Below are 13,154 nucleotides of genomic sequence, written 5' to 3' on the forward strand. Positions count from 1 at the left end.
GGCGCCGGGCTGAGCGGGAGAGCGCGCGGCCGCCGGCGCAGGCTGGGGGAGGGGAGGGGCGGCGCAGGCCGCGCGCAAGTAACGGCCCGGGGGCGGGGCCCGGCAGCCGGGGGACACGCCCACCGCCTGGGACACGCCCACCGGGAGGGAGGGGCGGGAGGTGACGGGTCCCGGAGCCGGTCGTGGGGGGGCTGTGCTGCGTCGTCCCCAGGGACCCCAGTCATGGGGGGGCTTCAGTGCATCGTCCCTGGGTCCCCGGTAATGGGGGGCTGCGCCGCGTCATCCCCGGTGTCCCCAGTTATGGGGGGATGAGCTGCATCATCCCCAGTGTCCCCAGTTATGGGGGGGCTTTTCTGCGTCGTCCCTGGGTCCCCGGTCATGGGGGGCTGCGCCGCGTCATCCCCGAGTCCCTGGTCATGGGGGGCTGCGCCGCATCATCCCTGGTGTCCCCAGTAATGGGGGGATGAGCTGCATCATCCCCAATGTTCCCAGTTATGGGGGTGCTTTACTGCATCGTCCTTGGGTCCCTGATCATAGGGGGCTGTGCCACGTCATCCCCAGTGTCCCCAGTTAATGGGGGGCTGTACTGCGTCATCCCCGGTGTCCCCAGTCATGGCGGGCTGCGCTGCATTATCCCCGCTGTCCCCAGTTGTGGGGGGGGCTTTACTGCATCACCCTTGGTTCCCTGGCCATGGGGGGCTGTGCTGCATCATCCCCAGTGTCCCCAGTTAATGGGGGGCTGTGCTGCATCATCCCCAGTGTCCCCTGTAATGGGGGGGCTTTACTGCATCATCCCCAAGTCCCTGGTCATGGGGGGCTGCACTGCATCATTCCTGGGTCCCCAGTCTTGGGGGGCTGCACTGCATCATCCTCGAGTCCCTGGTCACGAGGGGCTACGCTGCATCATCCTCAGTGTCCCCAGTTATGGGGGGGCTTTACTGCATCGTCCCTGGGGTTCCCAGTCATGGGGGCCTGCGCTGCATAGTCCCCGGGTCCCCCCAGTCATGGGGGGGCAGAGAAGCCCCCCAGCTGGAGCGGCCGATGGGTCTTGCCCCAGAAGTGTGTGTGCCTCTACTATAAAAAGCCTTGACACAGCAACCCAGATGTGGGTATCTGCATGGGGAGGGGGGTACAAAGCCCACCAACCACCCCACGCTCCCACCTGGGCCCCCCCTGCCCTGCCCAGATGGCCGCCCTGGCCCTGGGCACTGCCCTGTGCTGGGAGCTGCCCTCCAGCCGACAGCAAAGTCAGATCTTGATTTTATGGCTGGTGGAAGCCCTCATTTGGCAAATGAGCCAAAGCTTTGGCTTCAGTGACTCTAACGTTTTTCCCCTCTATCTGCAGGGATTTTTGAAGTAAAGTGGTTTCTTGGGCAGGTCCCACTGCTCTGGCAGGAGAAGGGCTGAAGGAATCCAAACCAGCTGTTGCTGCCTGTCCTTTACCCAAAGTCATCCTGTCTCTTCGCTCCATAGACCTCCCTCCCTGTGCAGAGCTGGCTGGAATATCAGGAAAACGCCCCAGATCCTCAGCCTGCCTTCTTTTGGTGCGGGAAAGACCCCAGGAGCGGCAGAGCAGTGTTTTCCCTCTTGCCCTCTCCCTCCCAAAAATGTAGGGCTGCTCTGCCTGGGCTGGATCATCCACCTGGCTACCATTGCTCATTCCAAGGTTTCTCCTTTTAGGAAAAGCAACAGGGATACAGGTCTGCCTGCGCTCACCTCCAAAATTCACTGCCCCTTGAAGGAGCAGGGATGCTCACCTCAGGCCTGCTGGGATTTTCCAACCTTACAAATGGCCCGAAAACCCTGGGAAGGGTCTGGGAAGGGTCTGGGGCAGAGGGCTGGTGTGTGGGTGAGGGATGGGCTGGGAGCCAGACGGAGTTTTGGCTCTGCCCAGCTCCTTGGCTGTCCGGAGGTGTGGGCATGAGGGCAGCTGGATGCTCTAAGTGATGGGGAAGTACGAATAATTCCCTTCCTGCCTCCAAATCAGGCCGTGAAGCACTCCCAGTGCCTGCCTTCCCCCGGGCCAGCCCGGCCTCCGCACCAGCATTTAATCGCTCGCTACAGCATCGTTGTAATCAGAGGGGCAGCGTGTCGACGTGGTTCCCGGCCAGAGCATTTCTCGGCATCAACCCCAGGGATAAGGAACAGAACAGAGCTAAAAGGGACCATTGGGTGGGAAAATAGTAGCAATACCCTTGGGGAAAGACAGTTTAAATAACCGTTCAGTGCCATGTGGTCATACAGCTCTTTACAGGGATGTGCCTCTGGGAGTACAGACCTCCGTCTGCAGGCCATGACCTCCATAAAGTGGAGGTGGGGACTGGAAAGGCAGCACATGAATGCCACCAGCACATGAACGCCACCAGCAAGAGAACTTCACCCTCCAACCACCACTGTGCTGGGGCAGGGAGGGCACCACGTCTCCCCATCCCGCCTGGAACTGAAGGGCAAGGTGCTGGCTTCCCTCCCTCCCGCTGAAGCCGGGGAGAATTGTGCCTTTGTGGGAGCAGAATCAGACCTTTGGGATGGGGAGAGGGTGCCCTCTGGCTCTATTGGAGCTGGCGGCGTGTTCTTAAGGTTTCAAAGCACAGCTTTATCCAGCATGGTGATGGTTCTCATTATCTCCTTAATGTACATCATAACAGCTGCTAATAAAATATAGATACGGGTAATGGGCATAAGCGTGTGTGTAGGTGGAAACTGTCCCTCTTCAGAGCAATTACATGCTGAAGAGCAGCGGTGGGGTTTCAGGTAGCCACAAACAGCCACGCAAACAATCACATTATACAACCGGCGGGCTCACGGCAGGGGGATTTTAATGGGGACGAGTCAGGGCTGTTTGCTCGTTAGCGGGAGTTGAGCCGGGTGTGTTTGTGCACTGTGATCCCAGCTGGGGCTCTGATGTGCTTCCATCATGGCACTGAAGGAGAGCTCATTGCTTTCTCAGGACACAACAGCCTGGGGCCTGGACCGCCACAACACTGACGTGCTTTGGGCACGTTACAGTCCCCAGGTGTTGAAAAGAGCATCTCCTGTCACGCCAGGCTGTTCAGATCTCCACTGAGGGACCTCAGCAAGTCAGACCACCCTGTGAAATACTGTGGCAAAACCAAGAAGCGTTTTGCAGGCATGATATTTTTTTTTTTTTTTTTTTTTTTGGTGAATGAGATTGATTCAGCAGGAGCTCTGAACAGCCAGGACTTCTGCAAAGTGACACACCTCAAGCAGCTCCTCCCCGTTATGGCAGTTAGATCACCAGTATCTCCCTGTTGAGATACTGGTGAAAAGCAAGCCCTGTCCTTCCTCCTTGGGATCTGGCTGGAGCTGGATGCACCTTTGCACAGGCCTTGCGGGGGATAAGGGGCAAGTGCTGGGATGCCCGCTGGGTGCCAGGATGCCCTCAGGGTTCCTGAATGTCCACAGAGTGCTGGGATGCCTGCCAGGTACTGGGGATGCCTGCAGGGTGTTGGGGATTCTCTCAGGGTGCTGGGTGCCCACAGGGTGTTGGAGATGCCTGGAGGGTGCCAGGATATCCACAGGTGACCAGGGATGCTCACAGGGTGTTGGAGATGCCTGGAGGGTGCCAGGATATCCACAGGTGACCAGGGATGCTCACAGGGTGCTGGGGATGCCCGCAGGGTACCAGGAATGTCTGGAGGGTGCCAGGATGCCCACAAGGTGCTGAGTGCCTGGAGGGTACCGGGATGTCCACAGGTGACCAGGGATGCTCACAGGGTGCTGGGTGATCAGAGGGTGCTGGGGATGCCCAGAGGGTGCTGGGAATGCCCGGAGGGTGTTTTGATTCCCAGAGGGTGCTGGGTATGCTCACAGGGTGCCGGGAATGCCCGGAGGGTGCCGGGGATGCCTGGACAGTACCGGGATGCTTAAAGGGTGCCAGGAATGCCCAGACGGTGCCGGGAGTGTCTGGAGGGTGCCGGGATGCCCGGAGGGCGCCCGGTGCCCGGGCTGCGGCGGGGCTCTGGTGCCACCTCGTGGGCTGCCGCCTCCCGCCGCCTCGCAGGGCCCAGCCCGGTGGCTCCCGGCCCGGCGGGGAGGAGAGGATGGTGTCGGTTTGTTGGTCCGGAGGAGACGAAGCTTTGCTCGGCAGCCCCAGCGCTTGCAGACAGGGTCTGGGGCTGCTGGTGGAGCTCCTGGCTGAGGGGCAGGAGAGCTCTCAGCATCCTTCCGCTGTGCAACTCCTTGGACAATCCTCCCAACGTTCTCTTCTTTTGCTGCTTCCCCGGGGGCACACGCGTCCCTCTGCCACCTGCTTGGAATTGCTGGTGCTTTCAGAAAAGGTGCTTCGGAGTAGAGCTCGCTGCTCGGGTCACAGGGAATGACTCCGGACTCTCCCACTGGGATAGGCTGTGAGTTTATCACCGTCACACAGTCAGGAATCACTGTGTCCTGGGCACATCAGAGGACAGAAATATTAGCAAGTGATGCAGCATATGGAAATCTTTCGTCCCGGCTTGGTGAGCTCAGGAAATGTCCTGAGGCTGGCAGGCAGGAGAAAGCCTCTCCCCTGGGAGAGGGGCCCCCAACAGTGTCCAGTGCCCCCTTCCTGCACAGGATTACCCGGCTCTTCCCTCTTTGCTTGAGCTGCCCTGATCAAACACTTCTGGCCCTTCCCATGAATGGCCTCAGAGTGACATCACCTTGTATACATATAGTTTTATGCAAATGCAATCCTCCTCCACACTCCCTCATCCTCTTCGCTGAGACCAAATCCCCTGATGGGGCCGGTCCAGGCCCAGCCTTGCTCTGGGATGCAGGATTTGACTTTCCTGTAGGTTCCACTTTGTCCCCAGCTGTCTCCATGGGGCCACCCTGGCTCCCACCAGCAGTGTGCTGGGGCTGGACCGAGGGCAGGAATGATCCTGCAGAGCTGTAAGCAGCAGGATGCCCCAGCAAAAATCACCCATCTGCCATGTCCCAAAGTCAGAACTGGATCTAAACTGACCAGAGGCCTGGGACAAGAGGGTAAGGACTGCCTCTGCTGAGCCCCTTCCCATCTACATGTCCCTCTCCTCCTAGAGGAGCCCCCGCAGCCCCTGCTGAACCCCATCCTCCTGGGGATTGCATCCTGAGTGGCCGTGACCTAGTTACAAACTGCCACATCCCCGCAGAGACAAGGAAAGGAGGCTAATCACCGCTGGTGCCTGTGCTCCAGGGAGAGGATACAAGAGGTCCCAGCCAGGTCCTGGTCCCCCACTTTTGGCTGAGGTTCCCACGGCCAAGCAGATGTGGGTGAAACTGTCTCCCTCTCTGCTCGCACTCTTTCCCCAAAGGCCCACGTAGAGGAGTAACAAGATACACCAGCCCTGCGAAGGCATGTGCTGATTTACTGCATTTAGAAGCATCCCTTTGTCCCTTCCCCAGCTCCCCATGACACTCTGCAGAGGGAATCAGCCCTGCATCCTCACAGAAGAGGCCGAAAGGAATACACCAGAGGAAATCCACATATGTGTATGTTTGCATATTTTTTTAATATATATATATATTAACACTTCAGAGCACAAAGCAGAACCAGCCCTTTTAGGGTCTGTTCAGAGCCTGGGGCTGGAGTCTGGCCACCATCCATAGAAATCCCATGTTGCTATTTCGGAAGAGCATCATCTCACAGGCTCCTGAGCTGCATGGAATACCCGCTCCAGCGGAGAGGCTGGAGGGACCCTGCCTTTGCAGGACCCGCTGGTGATTTTGAACTGCTCTTGGCAGCACGACAGGGGAGCATCGAGGGATGAAAGCAGCAGGTAGCCGGCCTGGCAAGCGCTGAGAATACCGAGTATGGCCAAAGAGCCGCATCCTGCTGTGAAGTTACAGCAATGACGAGCGCTTGCACACTGCCAGTCCACGGCAGCTGATGAAAAGGCAGGAGACAAGGGAGAATGAAATAAGGGCCTGTGGCTGACCTTGCAGGGATGCCAAACTGCAGAGTCCTGCTGCCACCCATGTTATTCCATTGCCAGGAGAAAAACGTCACCCTCTTTGGGTATGTGGGTCCCCACGGCTAAGCCAGGGGATGGTGTAAAGCAGGGATGTAAGCAGTGTCCAGCTTGGTAATTATGGGAGTAATTACGTGAGTTGGGGAGAGAAACCTCCCTGGATGGTGCCACACGGGGGAGGACCCTGGTGCCACCTGCATCCCCTGTGATGGCAGACCCTGCGCCTTGAGGCCAAGGGACTACAAAGGCTGCAGCCACCAAAAGCAGCTTAATTCCCCTGAGCCCCGGGATAACTCGGCACTATGGCGGGGATGGCGGCAGAGCACGGCTCAGCTGAGGAGCCCCTGGGCTGCCTGTGACACTTCATTCCCAAGTCCTAGCAGAGCAGGGGACAAACACTGATTCATCTGCCACCCACGTGTCGCCCCTCACTGCAAAGCCTACCCAGAGATAATTGCCATCTTCCTGAGAGGGACCAGCCTGGCTGCGGGGCGGGAGTGACAGCTCGGGGCTCTTTGAAGATGCTGAGAGAGCTGCTAAATATGTAAATCTCAGCACGCTGCTGTGGCTCTTGTTTAATGGAGTTTTTGACCCTCTGCAGCTGTGTAGGAGCAGGGAGAGAGGGACCCAGCTAAAATCACCGAGAGCAGCAGCCCTGCTTGACTATTCCAGCTACGGACCAGCCTCTGCTCTGCTGGGTTCAGTTTTAATGGCTGGGATTTGCTCTAAAATGCCATTTCTGAAGAGCAGAAATCTGCTGGGTCATATTTCTGTTTCAATTCCATGAAAAAAACTTAAAAGGAGGAGATAAGGGAGTAGCCCCAGGTCACTTTGCCTATGGCTGGAAACTAAAGCAGCTCCTGAGCTCCACTAGAAACGTTTTCAGTGGAGCAAAGCCAGCTCTGCCTCCTGCTCCAGGCTTCTTCCAGGGCTGCATCTGGTTCGTGATGATAATGATGATGCCAACATTTTTAAATTATTATTTTTGCTGACCGACCTTCCCAGTCATTTCCCTTCCAGGAGCTCACGCCTGGGATAATCCCCCTTTTATTACACATGTCCTGACTGGGGACAAATAGTGCTGGCTTTGCCTACCCAGTTTTTTATGTCATAGCTCCCAGGGATAGAGAGCTGTGTGGGAGAAAGATGCTTCATCTTTGGAGTAGGCTCCTTGGGGTACAAAACTTAGGTCTGGCCCTCCATCCTCCATAAAGCCAGCCCGTTTCCCTGATAAACCCCCCACCGCTCAAGCCCAAGGGGTGATTACGCCTTGCACAGCCAGCAGCCTCCCCATCCTCGGCACAAAGAAGGAGCATCCACACTCGGTAGGGCTGCCTTCAGCTTCCTATGGGCTCCCAGTCCCATCAGACTGGTCTGCATCAGGCACAGTACGTTGCTCTCCTTTCCTGGCTAAGTCCTCCACTCTCCCTCCCTGCCCAGCTCACAGTGAGGACTCAGGGCAGAGCAATCAGCTAAATGCTTTATCCCTTTGCAGGCAGTCATGCCAGGGAAAAAAAAAAAAAAAAAAAGCCTGATGGGATCCTTTTGCTGGCCTGTCACCTTAAAGCCTCTCACCTCTCCCTGTCTTTCATCAGGGTTATAAACTCCTTAGGGCGTCATCACGTGCTCCATAAATAACAAATATATAAGTAGGGGCTGCGGAGGGTGCAGCAGACAAGGAGGAGGGGAGGCAAACCCCCGGGTCCTCCTCTCCTGCCAGCTGTGGGACGGCACCGCTGGAGCCAGGCGGGCAGCGGAGCGGCGCGGGGTCCCCTCTGGTAAGCACCCACCTTTCTGTTGCATCCCGGTGGTACTGACAGCCTTGGGGACAGCCGGTGGTCCTGAGGCCACTGTGACTTGCCAGCCCCATTATTCCAGGATGGGGGGAATTGCCCTGGGGTGGAGGGAGGTTGGTGCACGGAGCTTGGATTGCCTGAAAAGTGACTTTGGTGGAGGTAAAAGCGTGACCCTCATCACAGCCCCTGTCCCATCCCTACATTTCCAACACATTCTATCAAAACCTGGGTGTAGGGATTCGTCTCACTGAAACTCTCCATGTTCAGGACGTGGGAAGAGCTTGAGCTTTTTTGCAAAGAATGTTTGGCTTCAAAACTGGATGAATAACTCCTTAATACCAACTCTTTTAAAAATTCAAGCTCCAAATCCAGGCAGACATTCATGTCATAATAAAAAGATGCTGTTAGGGGGTTACTGTGGATTTGCCTGTTTATTTACATGGGAGCATCTTTCTGGAACATGCAGATGCTTTGATCTCCAGTGCACAAACACAAGTGGGGTAAAAATTTACAGAGGCAGCTTTTGGAACGCTGCTACATACACACAAATGTATTGGGCTCATCTCAGGCAAGTCTAGTGAGGAGCTATAGCACAAAATTTATCTGGGAGTGTATGTGGCTTGAAAAATATACAGGAGGCTGTGTTGGAGAACGGGAAGACAGATTTCTTGAGCCAGGGAGAGAGGATTTTCCTCTTTGCTCTGGTTCTCACTTACTCTTTGACCTGGGGGGAGTTTCCTTCACCTCTGCGGGTGGGATGCTGCCCAGTGTAACTGCATTGCCGGTACCCCCATGGGCATGCAGGGCCTGGGGTCGGCTCCAGGGACGGGCTGGGGAGAGCGGCTGGTTCCTCTGTGCTCTGCAGACTGTATGTACCACCCCCGCAGAAGACTTTAGCATCTGCAGGGAGCTGAGAAGCAAAGCAAAAAGTTCATTTCCAGAGAACAAACACAGATATATCAGCCCTCCAGCTGTATAACCCGTGTTGCCAGGAATAAAGTGCTGGAGGGGAAGAAATAGAAGGGAAACAAGCAGCCTTTCCCCATCACTGACTTCTCCTCCAGGCTGTTGCTGGATGGGGTCTCAGGAAATTTCCAAAAATAGCTGGAGGGATCTGATTCCCCTCTCCCAGTCATCTCTAACGGGAACTGAGCAGAGTCTTGAATCCTCCTCAAGGTCTGTGGATGTCCCTGTAGAGACTCTCCAGTATTCAGTTCTTTACAGCCTTTATATGGTCTGGGATAAAGATTGCTCTTGGACAGTGACCTGGCTAACAGCGGCTGTGGGACACCAAACCTCCTGCTCCATAACTCCCACAGCTGCTGAACCTCCGCTCTGCCTGGCCATCACTGCACAGCATCCCCAGAACCTGCCCCAGGCCCTCAGCACCACCCAGGATCAAACCACTGCTGTGTTTTCTAGGTGCCCAGAGCCTACCCTCTTCCCTGCTCTGGGATTTATCCAGATGGATGAGCCCCTAATCCAATTAGCAGGATGAGGAGTTCCAGAAGATTTGATAATAAGCTCTACAAACCCCCAGAACCACGCTCTCCCCTCCAGCTCAGCCACCCCTTTACTTCCCTCCCTACATGATTCCCAGGAGTATGAACCACCCATTCCCATCATGATTTCAGTTAGTCCTTGCCCTCACCCCTTGGTGACTAGACCCAGCATTAGGGGTGCTTAAATAATTCCCCCGCCAAAGAAACGCCCTCTCCCTGATGGACCCAATCCCTTAGATACACCACATCAACTGCCAAACCAGCAGTTCATTGAAAATAAATCACAACACCACCCCCTCTCACCCTGGACTGGATGAAACAGGCATTTCAAGCACCCAGCCCTTGGCATTTCAGGATGGAAAATTCCCAGCTTGCGCCGGTTCTGCCCTGCGCAACGTTTGTGCTGGTAATGCTTTTGTTCCTATAAATCCTATTAGCTGGAGGCAAGCCTATAATTAGCAGGGAAAGCCGGCACCTCTCAAACAATAATCAAAAATGACCTGGCTTCGCTGCAAATTGCTTGGATATTGGGCTGAGCAGGGACAGACAGACGGCTCAGGGAGCTCTTCCCACTATTTCTGCCTGCGGGACGCATGTGCTTAGCAAACTTATTCGCTCAGTTTGTGGTTCTCTCTGGATTTATTATCTCGGTTTGCTTGCACACGAAACAGGAGGCAGATTGAAGCTACAGGCTCTGATCCAGGTCGAGGGATTTGGCCAGGCTGCGTAGGATGGGCACTGCCGGATGAGCTTGGGGGCCAACGACCCTCCTGGGAGAACCAAGGGGTCTGGGGTCCCATATCACAGGTGGCATGTCCTGGGGCGAGCTGTGCCCGGTGGGATTGTACCGCCCAAAGCTCCTGGGATAGGAGACAAAGCCTGGGGGCGGCTCCCTAGGCAGGATGCTCTAGGCTCATCCTGCAATTGACCCACCTCAGCTACGTCTGTGAGCATGGAAATGACTTAAGAGCCCAACAGGGGCTAAGCCATGTCGCTTCTACACTGAGCAAGCTGGAGAAGAGAGTAAATCCTGGAAGCACAGGCTGTCCCTGGGAAGTGGCCCTGGCTGCCTGGTATGTCCATGCTGGGACATCCTGGTGCACCTATGGTGGCCTGGCACGGACTCGCGTACAACCATGTGGAGCTTTCACCCAGAGATGCTTATTTTGCAGTCTCTCAGCTTCCCACAGCCACATCCCACCCTGCCTGTCCCCAGGGCAGGGGCTGGACTTGTCCTGGGGCTCTCCTGCCTATCCTGCTGCCTGGCTGGGTTGGGAGATGTGGGGCAGGGTACCAGGGTGGGATGCTCAGCCCGGTGCCTGCTTCCCCTGCTCCAGCTCTGACAGCCCCTGTCCCTGGTCTGTCCCACTGCCTGGATGCTGGCAGCTGGTCACCAGGCTTTTGTCCCCTGTGTCCCTGAGGCCACGAGTTTGCTACAGCCCACTCCTGCCCTGGCCCCAGCTTGCAGCCACAGCTGACCGGCAATGGGGTCACTGTGGGCGGGCATTTGCTGTATATATATATACACACACACAACTATGTATAGGAAAAGGGTGGCAAGCAGCCTAATCCTGTGTGTGATCAACAGGTATTTTAGGCGGCTAAGAGTGCTGGAGGAGATTGGCTGAAATAAAGGGTGCCCTGAGGCTGCCAGGGCTGGGAGCCGGCAGAGGCTGCCCCGCACAGAGGGAGCGGTGGGAAGCCGAGCAGCAAGAGGAGGAGGAGGATGTTAGCACTCAGCGCATTGCCTTTCCTGAAGCCTGTTCACCTGAGGTCCCCCCGGAGCTCGCCCGGGGGCCAGCGTCGCCACACACTGCCTGCCAGTGAGTTTCGCTGCCTCAGTCCGGAGGATGCCATCAGCGTCTTCGAGATTGAGCGGGAAGGTAAGGGGCTGCCCCAGGGAGGTCCTGCCTGGAGGTATCAGCTGAAGATGCTCCATCCCTCCCCCTCACCGATCCCTTGGGCTCCTTAGGGGCACACCATGGTGGCAAACTCTCCATGCATGCTCTTGTGGGTGATGAGGGAGGGAGGCAGCAGCTGTGACTGTGGCCAGGCCACCACAGGCTCCTTAACGAGGTGGATGAGGCTGTGATTAAGGAGATGGAGAATCACAGCCCCCAGCTCATCCAGGGTGGGGAGGGTGGGAGGTGATCCTGGACCAGGCGAGTGGGGAGCAGCTCTCTGAAAACACAGGGGAGGGGACAGGGGAAGGGGAAGGTGGGAGGAAGGACACCGTGCTCAGCCTCCTGTTGCACAGGGGCATATTGAGATGTAACCCCAGCAACCTTCCCCCCCGCCTCCATCCCAGGCACCCCCAGCTCCCCTCGCCCAGACTCACCGGCCCATTTCTCCTCCTCTCCAAAGGGCAAGGGCAGTCGGGGAGATGCCAGGCAGGAGGGCTCATCTCAGCATCCACTGCTGTAACCCTGGAGTCAGCAATGAGAGTGGGGAGACGGTCCCTGGGCTGGGGGGGGGGGGGCTGCCTCTGGAGGAGCAGAGCTACTCCCTGGGGTCATCCGTGTCCCTTAAAGCTCCTTTAGACCAAGCAGGCAGCAGGACATGCCGTTTTCTCCCCATCTCATCCTATGGCAGGGGGTTGTCAGGGTCCCCCTCATTGTACTCACCGCCGTCTCTCTCCAGCCTTTATATCTGTCTCTGGGGACTGTCCCCTCCACCTCGACGAGATCCGCCACTTTCTGAACCTGTGTCCAGAGCTCTCCCTCGGCTGGTTTGAGGAAGGGCGGCTTGTGGCATTCATCATCGGCTCCCTCTGGGACCAGGACAGGCTCACTCAGGTAAGAGTGACCCCAGTTCTTCCCAGCTCATGTACTGGCAGAGGCACTGCCAGAGCCTGGGGACAAGGAGAAGCTCTCGGGGCCCTGAGGCTACTCACAAAGTCTTCTCCCAAGACTAATTGCTACAGGGCTGTTCATTTCTGCCAGAGCATTCTCATTAATTAATTTTACTGATGCTGTTAAAAAATATGCCCGGTAATTCCCCGCAATATTGATTTTAAAAATTAAAAAGCCTGCAGGGATGATGGGGGGGAGGTGAAGAGGGATGGCACCAGGACCCTTCTCCCTTTGGGAGACGATGCGGATCCTGGTTCACTGGGGTGGGGGACCAAGACACATGCAGGATGGGACCCCCCTGGCTCACACTTACCCCCGCTCCCCTCTCGGCAGGAGGCGCTCACCCTGCACAAGCCGCGGGGCACGGTGGTGCACATCCACGTGCTGGCCGTGCACCGCACCTTCCGGCAGCAGGGCAAGGGCTCCATCCTCATGTGGCGGTACCTGCAGTACCTGCGGTGCCTGCCCTTCGCCCGCCGCGCCCTCCTCATGTGCGAAGATTTCCTCGTGCCCTTCTACCAGAAGTGCGGCTTCGAGGCGCTGGGTCCCTGCGAGGTGACGGTGGGGGACCTGGCCTTCATCGAGATGCAGCATCCCGTGCGGGGACATGCCTTCATGCGCAGAAACAGTGGCTGCTGAGCCCCCTCCGGTCCAGCCCTGCCGGGGGGGGCTGGAGAGAGGCTGCCAAGGTGGGATAAGAGGCCGCGACCCCTTCTCCATCCCTGCCATGGCTATACATCTTCCCCGGCTGGCCCTGGCCACAGCTACTCCCCTCTGCCACATCTGCCTTCCAGCCAGATCAGCCTGGTCCCATCCCTGCAGGGCTGGGGACCAAAATCTCCAGCCTGGCCCCACCGGGAGCACTGACACCCCCCCCCCCCCGCCCCAGTCTCTGCTGGGGCTGTGCCGGAGAGCCTGGGCAGGCTGCAGGGCCCCCCCGGGGATGGAAAGGCATTGCCCTAGGAGCAGTGGGGGGGCTCTGCTGATTTAAGGGCGGTCACAGCCACATTTTGCTGAGACACCCGTGTGCCCCCAGCCCTGCACCCCCTCCCACCG

General features: G+C 57.2%; 1 protein-coding gene across 1 annotated transcript; it reads left to right on the plus strand.

The window, feature by feature from the left end:
• Nucleotides 1-10,972: 10,972 nt before the first annotated feature.
• AANAT (aralkylamine N-acetyltransferase) lies at nt 10,973-12,737 on the plus strand. The gene is made up of 3 exons (XM_074160302.1): nt 10,973-11,129; nt 11,887-12,041; nt 12,432-12,737. The coding sequence occupies exons 1-3, from the start codon at nt 10,973-10,975 to the stop codon at nt 12,735-12,737; spliced, it is 618 nt and encodes a 205-aa protein (XP_074016403.1).
• Nucleotides 12,738-13,154: the final 417 nt, after the last annotated feature.

Source organism: Numenius arquata, chromosome 17 (assembly GCF_964106895.1).
Source record: "Numenius arquata chromosome 17, bNumArq3.hap1.1, whole genome shotgun sequence".
Classification (NCBI taxonomy): Eukaryota; Metazoa; Chordata; class Aves; order Charadriiformes; family Scolopacidae; genus Numenius; species Numenius arquata.

Bases quoted from the DNA above. Each gene is read 5' to 3' on its own strand.
- AANAT (XM_074160302.1), top strand. From the start codon at position 10,973: ATGTTAGCACTCAGCGCATTGCCTTTCCTGAAGCCTGTTCACCTGAGG. The intron at 11,130-11,886 runs GTAAGGGGCTGC...GTCTCTCTCCAG, and splicing joins CTTCGAGATTGAGCGGGAAG to CCTTTATATCTGTCTCTGGG. The intron at 12,042-12,431 runs GTAAGAGTGACC...CCCTCTCGGCAG, and splicing joins ACCAGGACAGGCTCACTCAG to GAGGCGCTCACCCTGCACAA.